General features: G+C 38.2%; 1 protein-coding gene across 1 annotated transcript in view; it reads left to right on the plus strand.

Annotated features, from left to right (window-relative positions):
• Positions 1-2,352: 2,352 nt before the first annotated feature.
• The window catches only part of DENND6A (DENN domain containing 6A), a gene marked incomplete at its 5' end in the record, with an annotated part of 29,591 nt that continues 9,333 nt past the window's right edge, over positions 2,353-22,610 (plus strand). Inside the window, 14 exons of the mRNA XM_082487919.1 lie at positions 2,353-2,837; positions 4,360-4,457; positions 9,176-9,288; positions 10,274-10,354; positions 10,728-10,833; positions 11,999-12,078; positions 13,589-13,651; positions 14,336-14,391; positions 14,733-14,855; positions 15,033-15,128; positions 18,089-18,183; positions 19,939-20,004; positions 20,101-20,165; positions 20,783-20,872. Coding sequence (XP_082344045.1) covers positions 2,353-2,837; positions 4,360-4,457; positions 9,176-9,288; positions 10,274-10,354; positions 10,728-10,833; positions 11,999-12,078; positions 13,589-13,651; positions 14,336-14,391; positions 14,733-14,855; positions 15,033-15,128; positions 18,089-18,183; positions 19,939-20,004; positions 20,101-20,165; positions 20,783-20,872 — 1,617 coding nt within the window. The remainder of the gene's footprint in view (positions 2,838-4,359; positions 4,458-9,175; positions 9,289-10,273; positions 10,355-10,727; positions 10,834-11,998; positions 12,079-13,588; positions 13,652-14,335; positions 14,392-14,732; positions 14,856-15,032; positions 15,129-18,088; positions 18,184-19,938; positions 20,005-20,100; positions 20,166-20,782; positions 20,873-22,610) is intronic.

Genomic DNA, 22,610 nt, shown 5'->3' on the forward strand with positions numbered 1-22,610 from the left:
AGATAGGCTCAAATGCTGAATGGTTTTGGCTCGTCAGAGTCCAGCTGTCCTGCATAGGCTTATGCTCATTTTTGTTCCAGCAAATGACATCACAGGGGTGCTTTTTCCAGAAGATGCTCTTGTCCAAACCCTGCTGAATATTTATAGGAACAGATCGGTGGCTTTCTGCAACATAAAGACAGTTCATAGAACTTTGTAAGGGCAAATTCCGTATGTAGAGCTCTACTATTTCATGAGACTATTGCAATTCGTAGCAAAGCATTCTCAGCTAATAGATTCCCAATTCCGAACTCTGTATTTTGTCCTGCACCGATATGCTTCTTGAAGGAGAAAGCACTCTCAGTTGTTCTAAACATTAAAATACTTAAAATACATACCGAAATACTTTTATTCTTCTTAAACAACTGACATCCTTCCTCAACCGAGGAAGATCATCACATTTTACCAAAACTAAAATGTATTTGAAATGGCTTGGTGAAAATCTTTCTGAAGTAGTTTTCTTAGTAATTAAGAATATCTCCAGTAGGTGAGAATCCTCTCTTTCTCAATAACTTCTTTCTCAAAGATCGTGTCTCTAGTCTGTAAACTTTCTCCTGCCAAAAGATTATTTCTGTTAAGCATCAAGTGTAATTAAGTTATTTGTTATTGTTTGTTTAACAAAATGAGCAGAGAATAGCAATGTAAGTACTTTATTCTTATTATATTACTTGTACATATTTATACTTTTTATTCACATGAAAACTGACAAATCGAGGCCAGCAAATCTAGAAAGGAATGCATGATAATAATAGCTAAAATTTTGTCCTGCTCATGACAGCAAAAATGTAAATGAGGGAAAGTATAAAAACGTAAACAAGGGAAGGCTTGCAAGAAGCCGTGAGATGAGATACTTTATTAAACCAAGTGATAAAAGCTTTTGGCCAGGCCCTGTTTCAGCTCTTAAATGGAAACAACAAATGAAATACCACTACAGAATCATTGCTCGGAGTTTAACCTGATGAAGCAAACTCTTAGTTGTGTCCTACTGTGGATAGTAATCTTTTACAGAATTCAGGAGTTGACTGTTGGGAAAGTTTGTGCGTCTTATGTGGCATTGTGGTAAAATACCTGAAGCAACTAGAGACAGCATGAGTCTTCCTGTACAGCCGCTCCGCTACGTAACTCCACTCATATCACAGTCTAAATCTAAAATTCACTTTGCCACTAATGGTTTATGATAACTGAAGGCTGCTATATCCTAAATTATTACAATGATAATTTTGTGTATTATAATTTTGTCTGTTACATGTTTGTTCCTCCTTTGTCTAGGAAATTACTACCATGATCAAAGCATACTTTAATTTCTAGCAGTTTGGTTTTGATAGATAAACAAATGTCATTAACGGGTCTTAAGGAAACAGTGCATCTAAAGAGTCATTACATTTCTATTAAGTATGTATAGATGTGGTATTTTGGTTTTAATATTTGCAACTTGGGGGGGGGGGAGGGGGAATGGCATGTGGTAATTCAGGCAACCAGCCTGTCTGCGTCTGCATCTGCCAGGGTTGAAGCTGCTCTGGGAACAGTCAAACGAAAGTCTTGTGTGAATAACTAATAGGCGTTTAAACGGGGCATGGGCTATGCTAAAAGAACATTTGAAAGCTCTTACGTTATTAAATAAAGCGCTTGGCTTTTGGCTAAGGCACCAAAACAGGCTGTAAGAGCCGAGGACGCAGTCCCCCGCGTCGCTGCGCCCCCCTGCGCCGGGCGCGGCCGTGTCTCCGTGGGAGCCGCACCGGTGCTCAGCGCCGGGCAGGAGGCGGTGCGGGCCGTGCCTGCCCTCGCCCGCCGGCTGCTCGCTGACACGCCGGGCAGGAAAACAGAACCGTGCCTGTTTGCCCACGGCGTGTCGCCGGCAGAAGCTCCCCGCGCTGGCGCCCTCCGCGGCCACTCGTGAAGGTGGGCAACCTGCGCGCAGGCCGCGGCTGCTCTGCCTTAAGCCCCCCGGTAGAGGCGAACGATGCTCCTCCTCGAAGCCCGCCCGTTGCTCGTTCGGGGCCCGGGACCGGTGCGAGCAGGGGCTGTGCTGGCGCGGGGCGTGGGCGAGGCTGTCCGCGGGTGGGTTCCCCTCGCGGGCCGCGCGGGGGAGCTCCGCGCCCGCTTCCCCCCCGCGGGAATGGTTGTGGCCTCTCCAGCTCGCCCGCCCCCTCCCCTCTGGCGCCCGCTTGGACTCTCCCGCTTCAGGCGGCTCCACTCCCCGCGGGAGCGGGCGGGAGGCGGTGCGGCGGCGGTCACGTGACTCCCGGCGGCGGGGCCGGGGCCGAAGCCGGCGCGGCGGCGGCGGCGGCCGGGCGGCGCGGGGCTGGCACCGCCATGTCGCTGCGGGAGCCGAGCCCGGGCGGCGGCGGCGGCGGCGGCGGCTACGCCGCCACCGTCGTCGTCGAGGCCGGGGAGGACGCGGCGGCGGCGCTGCTGGCGGAGCCAGATGGTCCGGAGCGGTGCCTGTCGCTGCTCCCGTGGGACCGTTTCTCGGCCTGGCTGCACTGCGTGTGTGTGGTGGGCTTCGACCTGGAGCTGGGCCAGGCTGTGGAGGTACGTGAGGCGGCGGGGGCCGCCCGGCCGAGGCGGGGGCTTGCGGGCGCCGTTTGCCGGCGGGGGCGGGCGGCTCTGCGGCGGGGCCCCGCCGGAATCGGGCACTTCCTCTGGTGCCGGTGTTGCAGAGCGGCGGGGGGAAGCTCGGCGGCGTCTGGGGAGAAGCGTGATTGTGCAAAGCCCCGAAGGGCGGCTGAGGGGCGGGAGCGGGCCTCGGCCAGGCCGGACGGGGGGTGTTGTGGGAAACAGCTGTCACCGAGCGTGAGGTGAGCTGGTTTGCTTTCAAGCAACCGCTTTCATTATGCGGGTTGTCACGTCAGTGTGCCATTGTGAACGGTTTTCATGTCGTGCCAAGACTTGTATTCAGTACATCGTCAGCTCGCTGTATATACCAATAGCGCTAATTGCCGTGACATCTAGATGTTAAAGATTTTAAGAGTGTAATAATAGTGCGAATGCAAGTAGTCTTCGTAGTTAACAGTCTTTTTCAGATCGCTAAGGTATGTAAATAAATTATCTAAATGCTTGAAGCCTTTTCCTCGCACCGTGAAATGAATGTGAAACTGTGACGGTGCGTTACGTTGGTACTGCGGGTCTTTATAACTCCCCGCTGCTCTTTGCCGTTTGGTGCAACAGGCAAATGTCTGTGATACTGCGTGGTGGAACTGCGTTAGGGAACTGATTGGACTGAAAAATAAGCTAGAGAGAATAATTACAATTTGGATTAGTTTCACATCCTGTTTCACCGTATTCACCATATGACTGCAGCAAACAGTTGGTGTGCAGGGAAAAATATCTTGTCTCTTTCTTTCCTTTTTTTTTTTTTTGTTAAAGTGGTGTTAGCATAAATGTATGGCAGACAGGCCTAAAATTCAACTAAGCTAGCCATTACAACACTTAAAATACATAACTGATATGCGTTGCTGGCTGCAAGAGAAATGCAACTAAGAAACCAGCATACTGTACTATTTATTTAAGTTATGTTTGCTTGATGTTACAAGGTGGTGTTAGCAACAAAGACACAAATTTCTTTAGAACCTGTGAATTAAACAGATAATTTGTTAGGTGGTTGAGGGAAGCCTCTGTCCTGTCTGCAAACAAGTCTGTTAACAGTCCCGTTAATTTTAGTTGAATGGATGCGTAAAATGAAACTTACAGTACCTATATACCTAAGGCCTGAGTTTTTTCGGTTATGTTGCTGCAGGAAGAATAATTTGCTTGTAGTCTCAACTGGTATCCTTAACAATTAGGTTACTTAACAGTAGAGAATATTAAAAAACATGGAAATGCAAAGCAAGCATTTCTATTGTTGCACGCCCACACAAAAGATGATGCTTTATTTTTTTCTTGGAAACTCCTTAGACAGAAAGAAGCAGCTCCTTGCTGCAATTCTAGAAGAAAGTTCCTGTGACTGTGTTTGAGGGGAAGAGTTCCCAAGTAGTTACCAAAGTTATATTTCCTCCAATAACCACACTTTTCAAGTTAAGTTTTCTTCACCTACAAATTGGGCTCATTATTTTGTTTTCTGTCTAGCAAGTTAGATACTTTTTTTTTCTGGAGGGAAATAAAATACATGTGAAGGACGTTTAGATTATGGAGGCAAACATTTGGAAACTAGGAAGTGATGGTCTCCTCTAATTTTGCTTCTTTGTGGCTCCCTTGCAGTATTGTCTTTTTCCCTTTGCTTTTGATGGGCAGCTTCATCTTCAACACGGGGTGATGAGCAGCAGGCATAACAATAGCTCACAGGAATGGTGTTGATGCTCCTTTCAATTTGGATTTCTTTAGTAAGGTTGTTCACAACATTGTGAAACCTGGTAAAACTTCACCAGGGCTGTGCTTACTTTCATTATCACTGCATCGTTCTGACGTGGCCCTCCATGCAGGTCAGAAAGGCTGGGCAGACGTGACAGGATAGAAGTAACGGTTACAACTGGTTTTACTCCTCGTCCTTTGACTTCTGGGAAGATACACCGGCTAGTGAGGAAAAGGAGTATGAATTCAAGTCTGGTCTGTACTGCAATCATCTAACTAGATGCAGATCATTTCAGCATCATTCAACTGCTGAAAAAGTTACGTTTGAGTGTATTGTTTAGCATAAGACACCATAGGAAAATGTTAAGCGATTAAAAAAAGATGGTGATAGGTTTAGTGAATGCGGTATGCCGGTGTTCCACTCACATGTCTACTTTTAGCTTTAGTTGTACTAATAGTGTGTTGTATGCCTGGACATCATTGGATAGAGGACTGAGGGAAAAAGAAATGATTTGGAGACTTTATGAGCAGGGGACAGAAAGCCTGCTTAGTCAGAGACCAGCCAGTGGATGTATTTGTTGTTCTATAGAGTAGGGTAGTGTTGTGTTATCAGGAGATACATTTACTTATGTTCTGACAAACAATATTAAATTAGATAACTGGATATTAGCAGTATAGTAAGATAAGGACCCTAGATGAGGTTACTGTTCTTGCATCGAACTTCTACTCTTGGAGAAGTTCCCATCTATGAAAGCTTTGAAACCTTCTTTGAAACTTAATCATTGAATTTATGTTGAATTTCCTTTGCTTACAAGCTAGCTGCCCATTTCAGTGCTTTTGAGGGTGGGTTTTTTTAGGAACTTTTCAGCTGAAATTTAAGTATCTCGGGTTTGTCGTCTTTCCTGTGTGTTCCTTTCTCACTTACTTGCGTAATCACTGATTTTGTACACCCAGGGTTTTTTAAATGATGGCGCTTCCATATCTTACGTTGTGTTGCATAGGTTTTGATTTGTGTTGTAAAAACATGTTAAATAAATCTACTTTTTTTCTGTCAGTACAAAAAGTCATGGCTCTTTGAGTGCATTCCTTGAGCTTTCACAGTTCCCAGCTCTCAATTGGGGCCAATGTTCATTCTCCAAAGAGTTAGTATTAATATAGAGGGTGTTTTGTGATTGAATTTTGATTGCTCCCACCTACCTATCCACTGCAACAGACTTCAGACAATAATGTGTTGCTGGCTTTCTATGGAATCACCTACTACATTTCATATGTAGAATAGGGTGTAATCTTGCTCTCCGTTGAGACCTCTTGCACCAAAAGCCTCAAGTACTCTGAATTTTTCAGTGTATCTGTATGGTCTCCAACTAGCATCCAAAATACCTTGTAAAGATGAGTGATCAAGTTAGATTAAAAGCATAAAAAATAAGATCAGAGACATAATATTAATAGCTTACTATTGAAAATAGCCTAAGGCTAGGCAGGTATTTGAGGATTGTATCATAAAAATATTTAATAGAAGCTTACTGCTTATACTCAGTTTATTTTCAAATAAAATAATACTTTTTTCCTGTAGGTAATATATCCTTCACATTCAAAACTCACAGATAAAGAGGTAAGCCATGGTTGCTGTATAAGTATATAATTTGTTTTTAGTTTAGTAATTTCAGGAAATATAATGGCTCTCTCTTCTTTTCCCCACCCTTTAGAAAACCAATATTTGCTATTTGTCTTTTCCAGATTCTAATTCAGGTAAGTGCTTCCATTACTTTGCAGTTGTCTGTTGTTGGACTAAGCTATGGTAAAAAAGGTAGAATTTGACAGTATAAATTAATGGGTTTAGGTCAAATACTTATATGAATATCTTAATATTACAATACAGAAAAGTTGCAAATAAGGTTAAATATAAAACTGTAATTGTCTGTATTGCAGTAAGGTCAGAGAAGTCTTGTTTGTTTGTTTGTTTTATGTAAATGAAATATCAGGAATGTGAATGTATAAGACCTTCCAGATGGCAATCATGCAGATGTTTCATAATACTTTGCAAGTAAACAATGAACATCTCAATCTCCCTTTTAAACAAAATAATAATACTGTCATGGTAGAGAGAAGTGTATGACATGTATGGTTTAATAAAGCAAATGCAAAGGGTATGGTACCATCTTCTCATAAAGGAGTAAATGTATATTTTCTAAATTCATAACAGTGAAATTGACTTTAAATTCAAAAGCATTTAGAAAGAACAGTTGTGAAGGGAAAAACCTAGGTTATCTTATATCTTCTCTATTCTTGATGCTTCTGTTGCTGTGTGTGGTCCTGCTTGCTATATTCTTTAATCTAAACGTCTACTGTTCTGCTGCCAAAGAGAAATTGGAGGCATGTGGCGGATGACTTGGACCACCTGCAAAAAGATACAGCGGAACTACAGACACTTCCTTTCTCGTTTAATTCTCTACAAAAGTCAAAACCTGCAGTAACAGACTTGTCCTATAACTGATGTTACTCTGTGCTTTTGGTTGCTCTCTTTGATATGGGGTGATGCAGACGTGTGCTTTTAATACATGTGTGAGCTCCCCTATATAATTTTACAAACCGTCTTGGCTAACTTTTCCTCTTTGTCTTAATGTCAGTAAAATTAAAGTATTTTCTCTGTTCTCTATATCCTGTAGAGGAAGAGCTTCTTTCTGTTACTGAAAGAGAGGATAAGTTAACTGTATCTTCCTATTACTGTCATTGTTAATGGTTATAAACTTGTCCAACCATCAAAGGGTGTATTGAAGGTAGAAAATAATGTGTTAGGAAAAAAGGCTGATTTTTTTTTTTCCTGCAAATAAGAGTGGTAGTACAGTTATTTTAGGCAGAATAGGTATATGTAAGGAAAGTTTACCTTCAGCAGGAAAAAAAGAAACCTGCCTTTTTGCTTTATATAATGTCCCTGATAAAAACCTGTAGGTTCTTGATCATTCTTGGTAGGCAGAAGTCTCAAATGATATAGAGGGATTACTCTTTTACTACGTAAAACCTGCATTCTAGAAATTTGTTGGGAATGTATGCTGTCTGTTTATTTTTTCATCACAGACTGTAGTATAAAAGAAAAGCTTGTGTAATATAGCAGTGAAGGAAGTTATTAGCTTGCAGCTAAATTTGAAATCAGTCTTTCCTAGGTTTTCATGACTAAAGATTAGTTCAACTCTCTCTTCTACAACTACCAACGGATATCATTCTAGGACTCGTAGTGGCTATGAATTTAGGAGGGGAAATTGATTTAATCAGGTACTAGATCATGACACTTTTTGTGTTTTTTAAGCTAAGTTTCCTAGTACTTTCCCAGTGCTAGTATCTTTAAAATAATGCTTTTGTCTTTTCTGCATGGATAGTTGAATAAAGAGTAGGCTTCTACCAATCTTTTCAAATTCTACATACCGGAATAGCTTGTTGCATAAGAAGCTGTCATATTCTGAATGATATTTCAAGAGAATAGATTGAGTAATTTACTCTTTGGTCTTCTGTGTATAGCTTTTTATAATAGCTTTTTTTTTTTGCTTTTGATGAAGGGAACTAGCTATGAAAACTTGGAGCAAATATTTAGTGCTTTGTTATTGGCATGTGCTGTGTTTTTTCTTGTTATTGAATTTATATTGCTAAGTACTTGCTTTAGTTACCTGTCTGAATTGGATGGTTATCTCATAACAGAGTGTTTTGCTACTTTTAGTTTTGTCTTGGTGTATTGTGGGTTTCCTGCCGCAGCTTCAAGGGGTTCTAAGACTCATACCTGAGTGCTCTGAACATGCCAGCATTAATCCACACTGCCTGTTGCACAGCCAGTGAATTTGACTGAGGGTTTGGGCTGTCTGGGGTTGCTGTAGCAGTATGTGTGTGGCTGAAAGAGAGGAAGATGAAATTGAGCTTTGAAGTGTGAAGACGTTATCTGGAGAATGGAGCTCTGCCTTGCTGTTTAGTCAGTTAGCATTGACTGATGTAAGACAGGACAGCTGTGAAGAGTTCAGATGATCAGTACTAAGTTCAAGATTTTTTTTTTCCTGGAGGTCTTTGCAAATTACATCCAAAAGCTGTAAGAGCAAAACACTAATGAAGAAGTTAGATTCAATATGGAGAAGCAAGTGTCCTTTGCAAGCTGGAAACTTACTGCTATAACAGTAGCTATAAGTTTAATAGTAAATTGGTTCTCATGTTCCACCTGGAGAAAGTTTCTTTGATAACTGATGCCCATAGTCAATATACTTAGTTACATTTTTCTTTCAGAAGTTAATTTTAGTAGAAATGAAGGGAAACGTCACTCCTTGGGAGTATTACTGGGAAGTAATACTCATTTTCACTCAGTTTTCTGCAGTTAGTTTTGCGACTTTCAAAAATACTGAGTCCTGGGCCTGCATATAGAGTTATAAGAGATCAGCATAATACACTCTTATGGTGTGACTTATGTATGAACTGTTTGGCATCAAAAAAAGGTTCAGTGTAGTCATTCAATGGAGAAATGACGTGGTTAAGATAATCGGAACTATACAGGGAGATGAATAAAATGTGTAATAACAGTAGGAGGACAGCCATTAGTAGAACTGCTTAAGGATGTGACAGTCTAATAAACTTACTGTGAGGCAGAATGACTTTTTTTTCTTGTTGAAGGTGGGCTATTTATTGTTGCCAAAGATGCCAAATTGTTCACTTTTAAATATACAAATATATAAATGGTCGCAATAGCAGGGCACAATAGCAGTGCAAGATAAATAAACCAAAACTATTTTACCTCTTTGGCTCTAGACGAGTCCTCATGTTAAACAAGGCTCAAACTCAGAATACTGTCTATTTGTTGTTTATCTCTTCCCCTGTGTAGGTTGTCTTGGGGACACACAATTCTGTTTTAGATTTCGACGGTCTCCTGGAAGGAAAGTCTCATTTTGTTGTTTTCTGGACGAATGGGATAGAGAACTGCCAGTTTACTTAAAGGTTGGAAATAAGAAAAAAATGAAGTTAATTTCTTCTGGGTAACGTTAATTTATAGGTCTTCATGCTTAAATTTAATGCTTGAAGAACAAAATCTCTGAACTGGGTGCCCTAAAAGATAAAGCTCAGCAAATGTTTTTCGTAGCATGTCATTATCGTAATAATTAACTAATTAGTTTTGTTAACTGTTCTCTAAGTTTTCTTAGTATGCTTTTGTCAGCAAGGAATAAATTGATGAGCGGACCTATTTTGTTACTGACTAGAAACCTGTAGATCAAATTGTAAAAACCATTATCTTACTGGAAATCTGAAGTGCTTTATAACTTTAAAAAAAAAAAAGTTGTCTCTCTCTGTTTTCACCCTTAATTTTTTGAAGATGGAGCAGTTATCTAAAAGAGGTAGCGGCCAAAAAGTTGTTCTTGTGTCCTTATGGAATATTGAGGCCTTTAACTATGCTAGTGGGAGTCTGATTTTCAAACTCAACTTAGATCTGTTATGTGGCAAATACTTGAATTCCTGTTTGTAGGAAGGATGAAGCTGATGTTTTATCTTTGAAAAGTGAGAGCATGCTTCCTTAGTACTCCAAGAATCTTTTACAAAACTAATATGTTGGAAGACTAGTTTTTATCTTTCCAAGTCAGGGCTTTAAGGTTTTTAACTGCTAAAAAATTTTAGTGCTACTTTGCAAAATTGTGAGTGTTGACTTATTCCTCAGGAAATCAATTCTATTTTTGCTTGCATGGTGTGTCAGGAGAATGTAGATATAAAAATAGTAAAGCCAGATAGCACAGCTGTTTCCACACACTGGTGTATTCTCTTTGAAGTACTTATTAAAAGAAATAATGCCAATAAACAGAGTAATTCTTCTAGTTTATTGTTTCTAATCAACTTTGGAGCTTGCTGGGAAATAAGCTTTGAAAATGCATATTGAATGCTGCAGAAAGAAGGGCAGTTAGCAGGTTGTTGTATTGAATTCTTTCTTTTGCAGAAAGATCCAGCATATTACTATGGCTATGTGTATTTCAGACAAGTTCGAGACAAATCATTAAAAAGAGGCTATTTCCAGAAGGTAATTTCAATTCTCAATTATCAGTTCTCTTAGGAAAATATTAATTCAGAAATTAATTGATTTTCAGTGACCTCAGAGGATCAGGAAGAGTATCTTGTTCTGTTAACTAAATTCATTGTTAATTTATCATAATTTGGTCTAGTTTTACATCAGCTGTGCTGTGTTCCAGCTGCACAGATTTTTTTGTGTGTGTTTAAAAAAAGAAGTTGGGAGTTGCTTGTTTGCAGTTGCCTGTAGTCAAATGTGTGGTTGGCTTGCATGTATGAGAAAAAACACACTTGACATTCTCTGAGGATAACCAGTAGAACTGCAACAGAATTAAGGCAAAGGGTTAAATAAAATTATATTTTTGTTTTGTTACTTTTTATTCCAGTCACTGGTCCTCATCAGCAAGCTACCTTATGTCCATCTCTTTCGCACCATGCTTAAGCAGATAGCGCCAGAATATTTTGAAAAAAGTGAAGCTTTCCTGGAAGCAGGTAATGGTACACTTGTGCTGTTCTGGAAGAGCTCCTATAATATCACATACTTCTTTTGGAGAAATAGCAAACAACACTGTCACATTCTAGTTTGTGTTTCTGTCTTCTTGCAGGGTAGAGGGTTGAAACTTTAGCAAACTGGCTGGATTTCTAGATCATTGAACAGAGCTAATCTAACTTTTGATCCTTCATGGGACAGTTGAAGCTCCCCCCTAAAACACACATTTAGGGTTTTGTTGTGTATTTCAAGCCAGCTGTTCAGCACAAGTATCTGATGGCAATCCTTAGTTTGCATTCTTCACAAATTGAGTCCTTTGGGGCATTCTGACAACTTCCATTAAGCAACTGTACAAATGTCATCTTGCACGGGGGAGGGTTATGTGGTTTGGGTTTTTTGACCAAAGGGAAAAAGCAGCACTGGTAACAGGTGCCTCAGCCTTACTTTAGAACTTTAAGAGCCAGAGAGCGCCAAATGGGAAAGTTATTTGCTCTTTGCCTAGAAGTGCTGTGTTCTTTATACTGTGTCTGCCCTATACAAAAATTCGTGTCTTTGTGCTTTCACTGAGCAGCAATTTGTGGAAACCATTCTTGAGGAAGGAATTGCATTTTTTAGTCACCTGTAGATAAACAGATTTTTTTGACATGTTCATGTTATGAACATGTTTTGACATGTTCATGTTATGAACAAAATTAGCTCTGCGGAAACCACTAGAATTAGTAATGGTACTCTCAATTGTTTACAAAAAAACATGGAAAAACTTTCTAGCCAAGCTGGAAAGCTGGCTTTTTTCTTAACTACTTGTGTTTATCTGTTTTGTAGTAGCTAAAGTACATAAATGTCTGTGTTCTTTTCAAGGTTTGTTAATATGTACTTTCATGGTTTCTTAGGTAACATTTCTTCAACTAAGAAGCAACAAGTCTAGTTGCTATGAAAAATGGAAGACAAGACGATACTGTTTTCTTGAAATGAAAAACTATAGTTCTAACAAAATAATATATTAAGAATGTCAAAAAGGCTGTAAAGCTTTAGAGTGATCAAGGGATAAGTAGAACTATTGTGGGCAGTCAGCACTAATTTAAAATTGTATTGTGCGCAAAGGTGACAACAATATCACGGGTTATAGCATGTATAAACTAGTTCTAAATTATACTCTCTTTCTTTAAGTTTGTAGCGATGTTGATCGTTGGCCACCACCAACTCCGGGGAAAATACTGCATTTGCCTATTATGGGTATTATAATGAAGGTAAATACTCCTGCGCTTTTTTTTTCCTGAGGATGTTTTCCCCTCTGTTTACTGTATAGGCACTCACTGTGTTCTGCCTTGTTTTCAGTGTCTCATACTTCAGAACAGCAATAGATGTATACTTCGCTCAGAGTAAAGGTCTGGGAGATCTTGATTAGGTTCCTTGATTGGTGGGAGGAGAGGAGGATCTTTCATGGTTATAGGTTAACGTGTAATTTCTGTAGATAATAAAAAGTCATGTTTCAATACAACTATTATTTGTATATAGACTGTATGTCTATATTATCCTTCTGGAGTATGCATTCTAGAAGACTTTAATGCTAATTATATTTGTCAAATCAAACAGTAAGTGACACTTCAGAATGCTGAGAGTTAAGTTCCAGTCAAGCAAATTCAATATATTGATGAAAATCATTCTTGTTCCTAAAGTTTGGCAAGTAAAAATCTTTTTTGGCTCACACACCGGAAATTAATTTCTTGGTCTGTTGATAATTTTCAATGAAAGTGAACTATGTCTGAAGAAAGCTATTAAAGAGGTTTTATCTAGTACATGGGGAAGAACTGTAGAGGTTAAATGGTGGCTAAGAACTGGGCCTCTTGGAGCCACAACATCTTCATATGAAATGCAATTAAATGGGATCCAGAGGTTACAGTTGGAAGTACATTCTTAGCAGATACTCTCAAGTTTATGGCTAGACACATATACATCACCAGGGGGAGGAAAGAGAAGTTTCTGAAGCTGTTCTGAAAGCACAAATTTAATAAAGCAGTGTTCTGGATGATAATGATAAGTGTCAGGTACGTCTCGTTTGGGTCTCGCCTGCATTTATCTCATCGGTAATTCTTATCCATGAGAGTTGAAATTGCGTTCCTAAACTGAGTAAGGCCATAATTACCATCTTCAGTGGTATTGTTCCTGTTTTTTTTTTTTTTTTTACACTCTTTGGGCAGTCAGTTTTAATTGTTGTGTATAAATTACATCCATTTGTGCACACCAGCTTCCAGTATGATTAAATTTGTAGCACTCAAGACTTACAGATGCAGACTGTGAGGTCAGAAAATATATTTATGTTGTTCAGTCTATTTGGATTCTGACTCATACCCATCAGAATGTGTGATGTTTTAGGAGAGGATTTTTTCTAAAAGTAATTCTGTACCACCTTAAAACCCCATAACCTTATTTCAGATTGTACTCTCCAATATTTAAATATATTATTAGTGTCATAGTTGTGAGCAATGTTATCTGTAGTCTTTTTTGACTGAAGAGTAATTTTCATATTCTAATATTCATTTTGCAGTGTAGTACTACATTGTATTGCATATTGATTTCTGTAGCAATGATCTGTAGTCTTCAGCTGTGTATTCACTGTTATGTGGATGTTCTGTAGCGTAAAATAAGCATCATGCTGTAGTATATCCTCTTTAAATATATATTGTCTGTAAGTCAGCATTTTAAGTCTCTGCCGAATTCAATACAAGGAGAAAAAAAACCTTTCTTTTTCTTTCAAAGTTGCGGATTCCAACATATCGTGACAAGCCTGGAACAACGCCGATAGTACAGAATATGCACCAGGTAGAGATTAGATACTTGTATTGCATATAACCCCAACACAAAGCTAAATATCTGCCTTCCTTCTTTTACTTTAAACTTGTTCATAAAAGATTGGTAGCAAATCTTCATATACTTTGATAATAATGAAATCCGCAGTCTTTGAAACTTTTAGTGGAGAAGTCTAGAGTTGGATTCTTCATAGAAAAAGTATTCTAACCCAGTTACCCCAAGTACTTTAGAAGAGAGATGTCCAGCTCTTAGAAGAGGATAGTTGGCTGAGTTGGCTGACAAAATTACTGAATTTGAATATCCTTTTAATGGGTGAAACTATACTAAACTTTTTTTTTTTTTTTGAGAATGAAAGCCAAATGAAAAATCTTTAGTAGTAGAAGATGAATATAAAACAAATCTGTCTGTGCCTTCATATGCTGTGCGACTGTTGTTTAAAACAGCTTCAGTATTTTAGATCTTTTCTGAACTGAAAGTTGCATACTTCTAAGTGGTCTGTGTGTTGGGGAGAATCTTGCTTTTAGCACACAAAAATAATTACTTGTGGAGATAATGTAGTACATACTGCAGTAGTACAGTAGTGGTAAATAATTAGGGTATATACCATCTCCTGTCTGTAAGCATTTAAGGGAAACTATTTCATTTAATACCTAGGTATTCTGATGACTAAAACCCAAGCATTGCGCTGTCTTTTAGGCAGATGCTCAGATCTCCATGGCTTTACCGACTGTTCATGAAGTAGATCTTTTCAGGTAGGAGTTCAGACTGATTTATTGCTAGTTGTGAATTCCCACAAGTCAAAGATTTATGACAGTTCCATAACACACGTCTCGTAACTTGCAAGCTAACATTTATCAGTATTGTTCTTAATATTCTTTTTCTGTAAAGCTGGCTGAAACAATTCAGACAACATGCAGGCTGAAACTGCATTAAATAAGCCAGTTCATTAAATGTTCCATTTTACAAGAGTATTTTATATTTTTCAAATTACTGTTAAATACTACTGCAAACTTCCTTTTTATCCAGTTCTTACTGAAATGCATATTCCTTCTGGTTATGTTAAGTGTACTAAAATACTTCAATCTGGTTTTAGGTGTTTCTGTCCAGTGTTCTTTCACATTCAGATGCTCTGGGAACTAGTACTGCTAGGAGAACCACTTGTTGTGATGGCACCATCACCATCAGAATCTTCAGAAACCGTGTTGGCGCTTGTTAGGTAAATGTAGTGGAGCTTCCTAACTAATCACCAAGTGAGTCGTTGTAGATTGCAGCTGAATGCAACTTCATTTGATCACAATATAACAAAGCATTATGAATTTTAGATTGGCTTGTTTCTTTCATGAAATGTTGCACTATATACATAGAACAAGCTTATCCTCTTTCTACCTTGCAGCTGTATTTCACCATTAAAGTACTGCAGTGATTTCAGGCCGTACTTTACTATACATGACAGTGAATTCAAAGAATATACAACTCGCACGCAAGCCCCGTAAGTAAATCAAACTTTGTTGTGAAGTTGTTGCTCAAAGCCACTTGTAACCATAAATCTGTCTTAAGATACTGCTTAACTATTCTGAGTTTCTATCATTAGAGAATACATTTAGACTCCTTATTTATAAGATTTATCTTAAGGAGTGCAGTAGTTAGCTATTTTAAATTTTTGCTCCGGTTAGATAGGATAAAGAAGTTATGAAACAATGTAAAAATTTAACCATATTTGAGCTTCATAGTAAGGGTTTGTCCATGCAATACTAGCTCCGTAGTAGCTCCTGGGAAATTGTTCTGTCATTGGTTTTGGTTTTAAGCAATTACTAATCAAAGTGACTTCTAGAATTCAACATCCATACAGTTGTTTTGTAGAGTTAATCCAGACGGTGCAGTAGTTGAGACAATACTTTAAGCAGTGAATAGGTCTTCACTAAATCTGTTAGAAAGATGTTGTAAATAATTCAGAAATCAAGTTTCTTTTTTTTAAGAGCATGAGTTTACAAAAGCAATTCTGTTTGAAACTGCTTTAAGGACACATTTTTCCCCTTCATTTTTTAATACTTTTTTTTTTAATCCTACTCTATTTTGAGAGTATACACCTCCGGTATTTCTTATTATATGTTATTTAAATGCAGCTTGGTTTGGAAATGGAGTGCTTGAGTTTAGATTCACTGATCTTTTTAAAAACAAATTTTTTCTAATGTCTGAACAGGCAGTGGTGGTTGTGTTGGGATTTTTTGTTGTTGTTGTTGGTTTTTTTACTGTATTTTTCCTCTCAATAAAAGTATTGCCAGAGACACAGCAGTGGAAAAATATACAAACACAGGCTTTATGTTTCAGATTGTATTCCATGGGAATGGTTATGCAGTATGTAATTTAATTTCTAAAAATAATTCCATGAAGAATTTGGTTAAACTTTAGTAACCCATGTTTAAAAATTGCATGTGCTCCTCTGTAGCAAAATAGAAAGGTTGTTCGGTAGGTGTGTTAGTATTTGAAATAGAGCTAGAATTGCTCTTGCTTTCTTATACGGACTTTAACCATTGGTCTTTAGCCCTCTAGTTAGCGAAAGAATGTTGGTTTTCGTATATTTCACACAATTCTCTGTGCAGCTTGCTGTTTGGTTTACTCAAAATAGGCATGAGAAGATTTTTGTGTTAAGTTAGGCTAGACTTGATCCATTCCTAGGGAGAAGGAGAGTGCCTATTGTTTGGGTTCTTTTGAGACTGGGTTTGTTTCTTAAGTCGTGACCATGAAAAGAACATAAGATAAAACATCATAAATTGATTTTTCAGAGTACAACAAATTAATATGTTGAGACCTTTTTATGGACACTGGTCTTTATCATTGTTTTGGAAGAGATGTGTGGTAAACTCACATGTGGTAACACTGAAAAAATCATTAACATTTGCAAATCCCAATGAATTTGCAATAATGCAAATGAATTTAACAGGACTATAGAATAAGCAAAAAATAATGAAACTGCATTCAAATGAGTGAGGAAAAATACATAATATCTGCAGTAAAGTCTTTTCAGGTGAACATACTTGAACTCAGGACTCAGTTGGACATACTTGAACATACTTGAACAAGTAGGACTCAGAAGTGATTTTTTTCTGGTGAAGGTTGAGCTAGTGACAAGCAAGAAAAGACTTCTGAGGAACTGATAGAATGTGCAGCAGGAAATTGCAAGATGGAATGGAGATATAAAAATTACGATTTCCATAGACCAGGCATTATACTAGCTATAGAGTGCTCTGATCAGGTTTTTGTCCTGTCTGTAAATACCTAATGAGGTTTTATTTATATATAGATAGATAGATACATAGTTACAATCGGCAAGTGGAGGGAGGAATTAAAAGTCAAAAATGTTTGTAGATTAACATAGAAATTGATGCCCAATTGTCACCATGATATAGCTGGAAGAATTGAATAAAAATGTAAAGAAAGATTAGTCATCCTTTTTTTTTTTTTTTCCCCGCCTTGCCTTGAGAGAGAGGAAACTTAAGGATGGTGCACAAAAGTGTTTAAAATTTGGGATTTAAAAAAAACAATCTGAAGAAATTATAACGTGCTTTTAATACAGCAGTTCCAATGAGGCTTGCAGTTACACTCTCACCTTAGCTAATGTTTGCCTGTAAAGTGGATGGCAGACACTATTCTGAAAAAATATGTTGATACTTCATCATGTTAATGCTATAAATCCCAAATTCTGCAGCCCTATGCTGTAGCAGCAGCCCTATGCTCTTACTGCCTCTTGTTCTCTGGGTCCTCCTATGCATCCTCGAAGCCAGATTCTAAGCACAAAGTAGACAGAAAAATCTGACAGGTTGGGAGCTTGGGCACAAGGCTATTAATGTGCTTGTACTTCATCACTTGGTAACTGCTTTTTAACAAAGGACGCTAAAGTGTTGGAAAGGAAATAGGATATTAAGTATCCCTTTTTTTTTAATCATGGCATCTGAGCAGTAGCTCTACTGAGAAGTCTCATACAAACAGCAGTCATATTGACATGCACATTGAACTACTGAGAGTTTGTTATAATCAAACCTTGAAAAGTAGCAATTTTTCTTTCAAATAGGAGACAGATTCATGCTCGTTTTTAAAAAAAAAAAAAAAAAAAAAAAAAAAAACAAAACACACACACAAAAAAAAACCCAACCAGATAATACCCTGTTACCCTGTTCTTATAATTGCAAATGGGCAGAATTTAGCCAGGTGTCTAAGCAGATGTTACTTTTATTCTGCACTACCATTTGGACTTCAAGATACATCTGTCTTGCTATTTTCTAAAATTTAAAAACTTTGATAAACATACGGTGCTCTTACATGCAACTTAAAATGTAACTCATAAAAACAAAAGGAAAATAATTTCAAGTTAAGAATGAAAGCTCATCTTTTGTATTCGTTAAGACAGAAGCTCTTACTGTCATATTTTAAACATTGTCATTATTTTTCTAGACCATCTGTCATTCTAGGGGTGACGAATCCTTTTTTTGCTAAAACCCTTCAGCACTGGCCTCACATTATCCGAATTGGAGATATTAAACTTCCAGGTAAAGTACAAATATCTTCTACAATCCTGTGTGACAAGATCTGAGTGCTTATTTATTTACAAACTTATGTAATTTACTTCAATTAATTTAGTTTAATATTCACCAAATCCTCGTGGATGTAAATCTGTCAAATGAAATTAGGCTCTTGAGTACTGTATGTCTTGTATTGCCAAATCTAGTATACTAAATGCAAAAGGTGGCAATACTCATTAATAATAATGTTTTACCTTTTGCACAATCCGTTGTTTGTATCTCTATCAATAAGGTATTACAATGAGAAACATCATTAGTTACCGATGTCAATTTTAGAATGAGTAGAATGTAATAAATCAGTCACAGCAGGTGCACAGAAAGTAAAACCCACGTGAAAACTAAGTTTGAATGTTGCAATAATATAAAAAGTTGTTAGACAGTATTTTGATAATATATTTGCAATCTGGCAATATTCCAGTAATCATTATTTGTTAAAGTTGCATGATTGAGTAGAATTTTAATGTAATCTCTGGATAACATGTCAATTGCTTGCCTGTAATAAAATACTGCAGTACTCTAATTATTATGTGAAATTCCTGAATGCAACTGTTTGCTGAGACAGGCTCACTATTCTGTTCTGAAAGTGGGAATGCATAAATATCCAGTTATGATAATACACCATGAAATTCATTTTTGTAGAATAAGTTACATTCAATTTCTGAATACATCAAATTAATTAAGAATTACGTACTGCGTTTGATGTAATTAGGCAATTACTTTAAAATAATAATTCCTGTCCATGCTTCAGAATACCTGTGGGAGTTCAGGGTTGTATGGGGTGGAGTTAGCTAGCTGCTGTGTAGTTCGGGTTTGGAAAACAGAATCTTTATTAAACTATTAAATCTCTGCAAAGCCATGTGCACAGGTTGCCTTCAAATTTGATACACAGTTTCAAGTATGAAATTTTAAAGTTTTGGTGCAGCTATGTGAAATGCTTAGTCAGTAAGTTCTAGAGATGTATCTGTCTGACCCAACTGAAAATTTAAATTTTATTTCTTTAGGGACAAAGAGAGGGCTTGTGGGTTTTATTTTTTTCCCCTTTTCTCCCTACTCTGCAGTTCCAATACCAATTTATACTATTATCTTTTCTGAATACAAGCATCCAACTAGATCTAAGAGGAATGTTCTGCTGAGGCTGCAAGACTGTTAACAGGGTTTAGGGTCTTCTGGCTGGAGAAGGATATATTTGAAAAACAAAATAAAAGTTAGTTTCGCCTATGGAAAAGGAGACATATTCATTTTCTTACAACACTTAATCCATGGCTACCATTTTAATTTCTCATATGCAATTTTTATTTTGACCAAGGTACTAAAGACTTGTTCCTGAAAGCATTTATCCTAAGGGGAACAAAGGAAGATAGAATAACATTTGAAAGTAATGAAACAGTCATTCACTGCTATATAGTCAGTATTTTTCTTTGGTTGCTTTGATTCAGAACGTCGTCCTTTTGGTTTTTTGGTTTGTTTTCGGGTTGAGGTTTTTTTCCCCCTCTTCAACAAGGAATCCTTATATAGAATGAAAACCCTGTATGCATATTCATATGTTTACTGGATGTTTCAGGATATATAGTTGAATGCTTGTTGGTGTTTCTAATGCTTCTTAGAATATTAGGTAGTCTTCTAAATGAGAGTATCAGTTTCTAAAAATCAGTGCGCATTAACTGTAGTATTCACTAATCGGGATCAAGATTTCAAGAAAGGTGGTTTTAAATGTTTTGGCAGGAGAAGTTCCAAAGCAGGTGAAAGTGAAAAAACTGAAGAACCTAAAAACTTTGGACTCCAAACCTGGTAATAAGTTCCTTCATAGTTAAATTACCCATATTTTTATTTTTAAAAGCATACTGCATTTTTTCCTTCGGCTATATGGTGCTTTTTTTTCTTTAGGTGTTTATACCTCCTACAAGCCATACTTGAATAAAGATGAAGAAATTGTTAAACAATTACAAAAGGTAATATTGCAAGTCTCTTCTTAATGGAAATTTATGTACTGTCGTACAGTGGTTTCTCTTAAGGCTGAGCTCTGAGTAACTGAAATGAAACTGGATTCTGATTCCTTTGCCCTAATTCATAACTGAATTGATAGGTATCCACCTTCATTGTAGAAGAAGGATTGATGCCTCGTTAGCAGTTTCTAGAACAATATCAATGGTAGAACTCAAGAAGTTAGCTTAATAATTTAGAGAATTGAAGTGAACAATCAGTTCATCTGTTTTGGGTTTTCCACCCTCTGCCTCCCCCTGTAGTCTGTTTGGTCTAGAAATCTCATGCATAAGATGTGTAAGAGTCAGAGCTTTCAAACTTTAACGGATTTGCACTGTTTTTTTTAATAGACCTTTTTCTTTCCTTGAATTTCTTTACATGAAAATAAAAAAGCAGCAACTGAAGGGATGAATATCTGTGCAAAAGGACTTGACGCTATTGCTTTCCTTTCATGGTTCAGAGTAGGGGGTGCTATGTGTAAGTTTATGGCAAAAGAATACAGAAACACTGGAATAAATATTCTTAAAATATTTACATATTTTCGGGTAACAGACTTATTGTGATATTTTATTTCTATTTTTTTAAGGGTGTACAACAGAAACGTCCTACAGAAGCACAGAGTGTGATTCTTCGACGGTATTTTTTGGAATTGACGGAAAGTTTCATTATTCCATTAGTGAGTTCTTAGACTAATGGTTTTTTTTACATGTGGTGTAAGCCTGACTGAATAAGTCCAGTAACTATCCAGTAAGTAGCAGTGCACACCTGGAGTCAGCACTGGTTCCAGTACCGTTCAACATCTTCAATACATGATGGGCCGGTGCGTACCCTCAGCAAGTTTCTGATGGTACAAAACTGGGACGAGTGGCTGATACATCAGAGGGTTGTGCTGCTGTTCGGAGGGATCTCCACAGGCTGGAGAAATAGGCTGACAGAACTTCATGCAGTTCAGCAAAGAGAAGTATGAATTCCTGCACCTGGGGAGGAATAAACCTATGCAGCAGTATATCCTGGGGGCTACCAGGATTTGGGGGTCCTAATGGACGTGAAGTTGAATATCAGCCAGCAATATGCCTTTGAAGCAAAGAAGGCCAACGGTGTCCTGGGCTGTGTTGGGAGGGGTGTTGCCAGTACCAGGTTGAGGGAGGTGATCCTTCCCCTCTCTTCAGTACTGGTCAGGCCACATCTGGAGTATCATGTACAATTCTGGACTCCCCAGTACCAGAGAGAGAAGGAGCTACTGAAGAGAGTCCAGTGAAGGGCGACTAAAGTGATTGAGGGACTGGGGCGTCTTTCATATGAGGAAAGGCTGAGAGAGCTGGGACTGTTTAGTACAGGGAAGAGAAGGTTGGGGGGATCTCATCAATGTATATAAATGTATATAAGTCTGAAGGGAGGATATAAAGAAGATGGATCCAGGCTCCTTTCAGTGGTGCCCCATGACAGGCAATGGGCACAAGCTGTCAGCCATCAGGAAACACTCTTTCACTGTGAGGGTGACAGCACTGGAGCAGGATAGGTTGCCCAGACAGGTTGTGGAGTCTCCATCCTTGGAAATGTTAAAAAAACTGGGTATTGTCCTGGGCAGCCTGCAGGTATGCTGGAGTGGGGGGAAAAAGAGGGAAGTTGGACCAGATGACCTCCAGATATCCCTTCCAAACTCAACCATTTTGTGCTTCTATGAAGAATATTTGAGATACAGGCATTTACCATTGAGTTATGTCTTGAGTTTTCTAAAATACTGTAGCCTTACAAGTTTTTAATTATCATACTTAGCATAAAAATTATGAAGGCCATAGCTTAATTTCAAAAATGAAACATTTATATACCTAGACAAAAGATTCAGATCTCAGAAAGGAATGTTGCTTTGTGTATGTTGCTAGACAGCATTTTCAGATGTTTGCTTGGGATGTACTGTGTAGCATTTATGCAAAGCAAAACTGTGTGTGTGTATTTTAACAGGGAGTAAGAAGGAAATGTCTTTAACCCTTCGTCAACATTTGGAACCCCTGTCCGCTATTAATTTTTTTTTTTTCATTTAAGTGTAAAGGTATTTCCCTTGACCTTGAGAAATGTCTATATTGGAAAGGTAGAGTTGGAAACTTCCCAGACGTCTGCTGGAAATACTACACAGCAGAGAGGGAACAGTCATGGAGGTTCCTGGAGTGTGTGGAAGACAACTTCCTAACACAGCGGGTGAAGGAACCAACTAGGGGAAGTGCCCTTCTGGACATACTGTTTGTTAACAGAGAAGGTCTTGTGGGGGATGTAAAGGTTGGAGGTCGCCTTGGGCAGAGTGATCATGAATTGATACAATTTTCAATTCTTGATCAAGTAAGGTGGGGAGCCAGCAGAACTGCCACCTTGGATTTCCGAAGGGCAGACTTTAGCCTGTTTAGGAGCATGGTCGAGAG

The sequence above is a fragment of the Vanellus vanellus genome, assembly GCF_965231255.1.
Source record: "Vanellus vanellus genome assembly, chromosome: 9".
NCBI classification, from domain to species: domain Eukaryota; kingdom Metazoa; phylum Chordata; class Aves; order Charadriiformes; family Charadriidae; genus Vanellus; species Vanellus vanellus.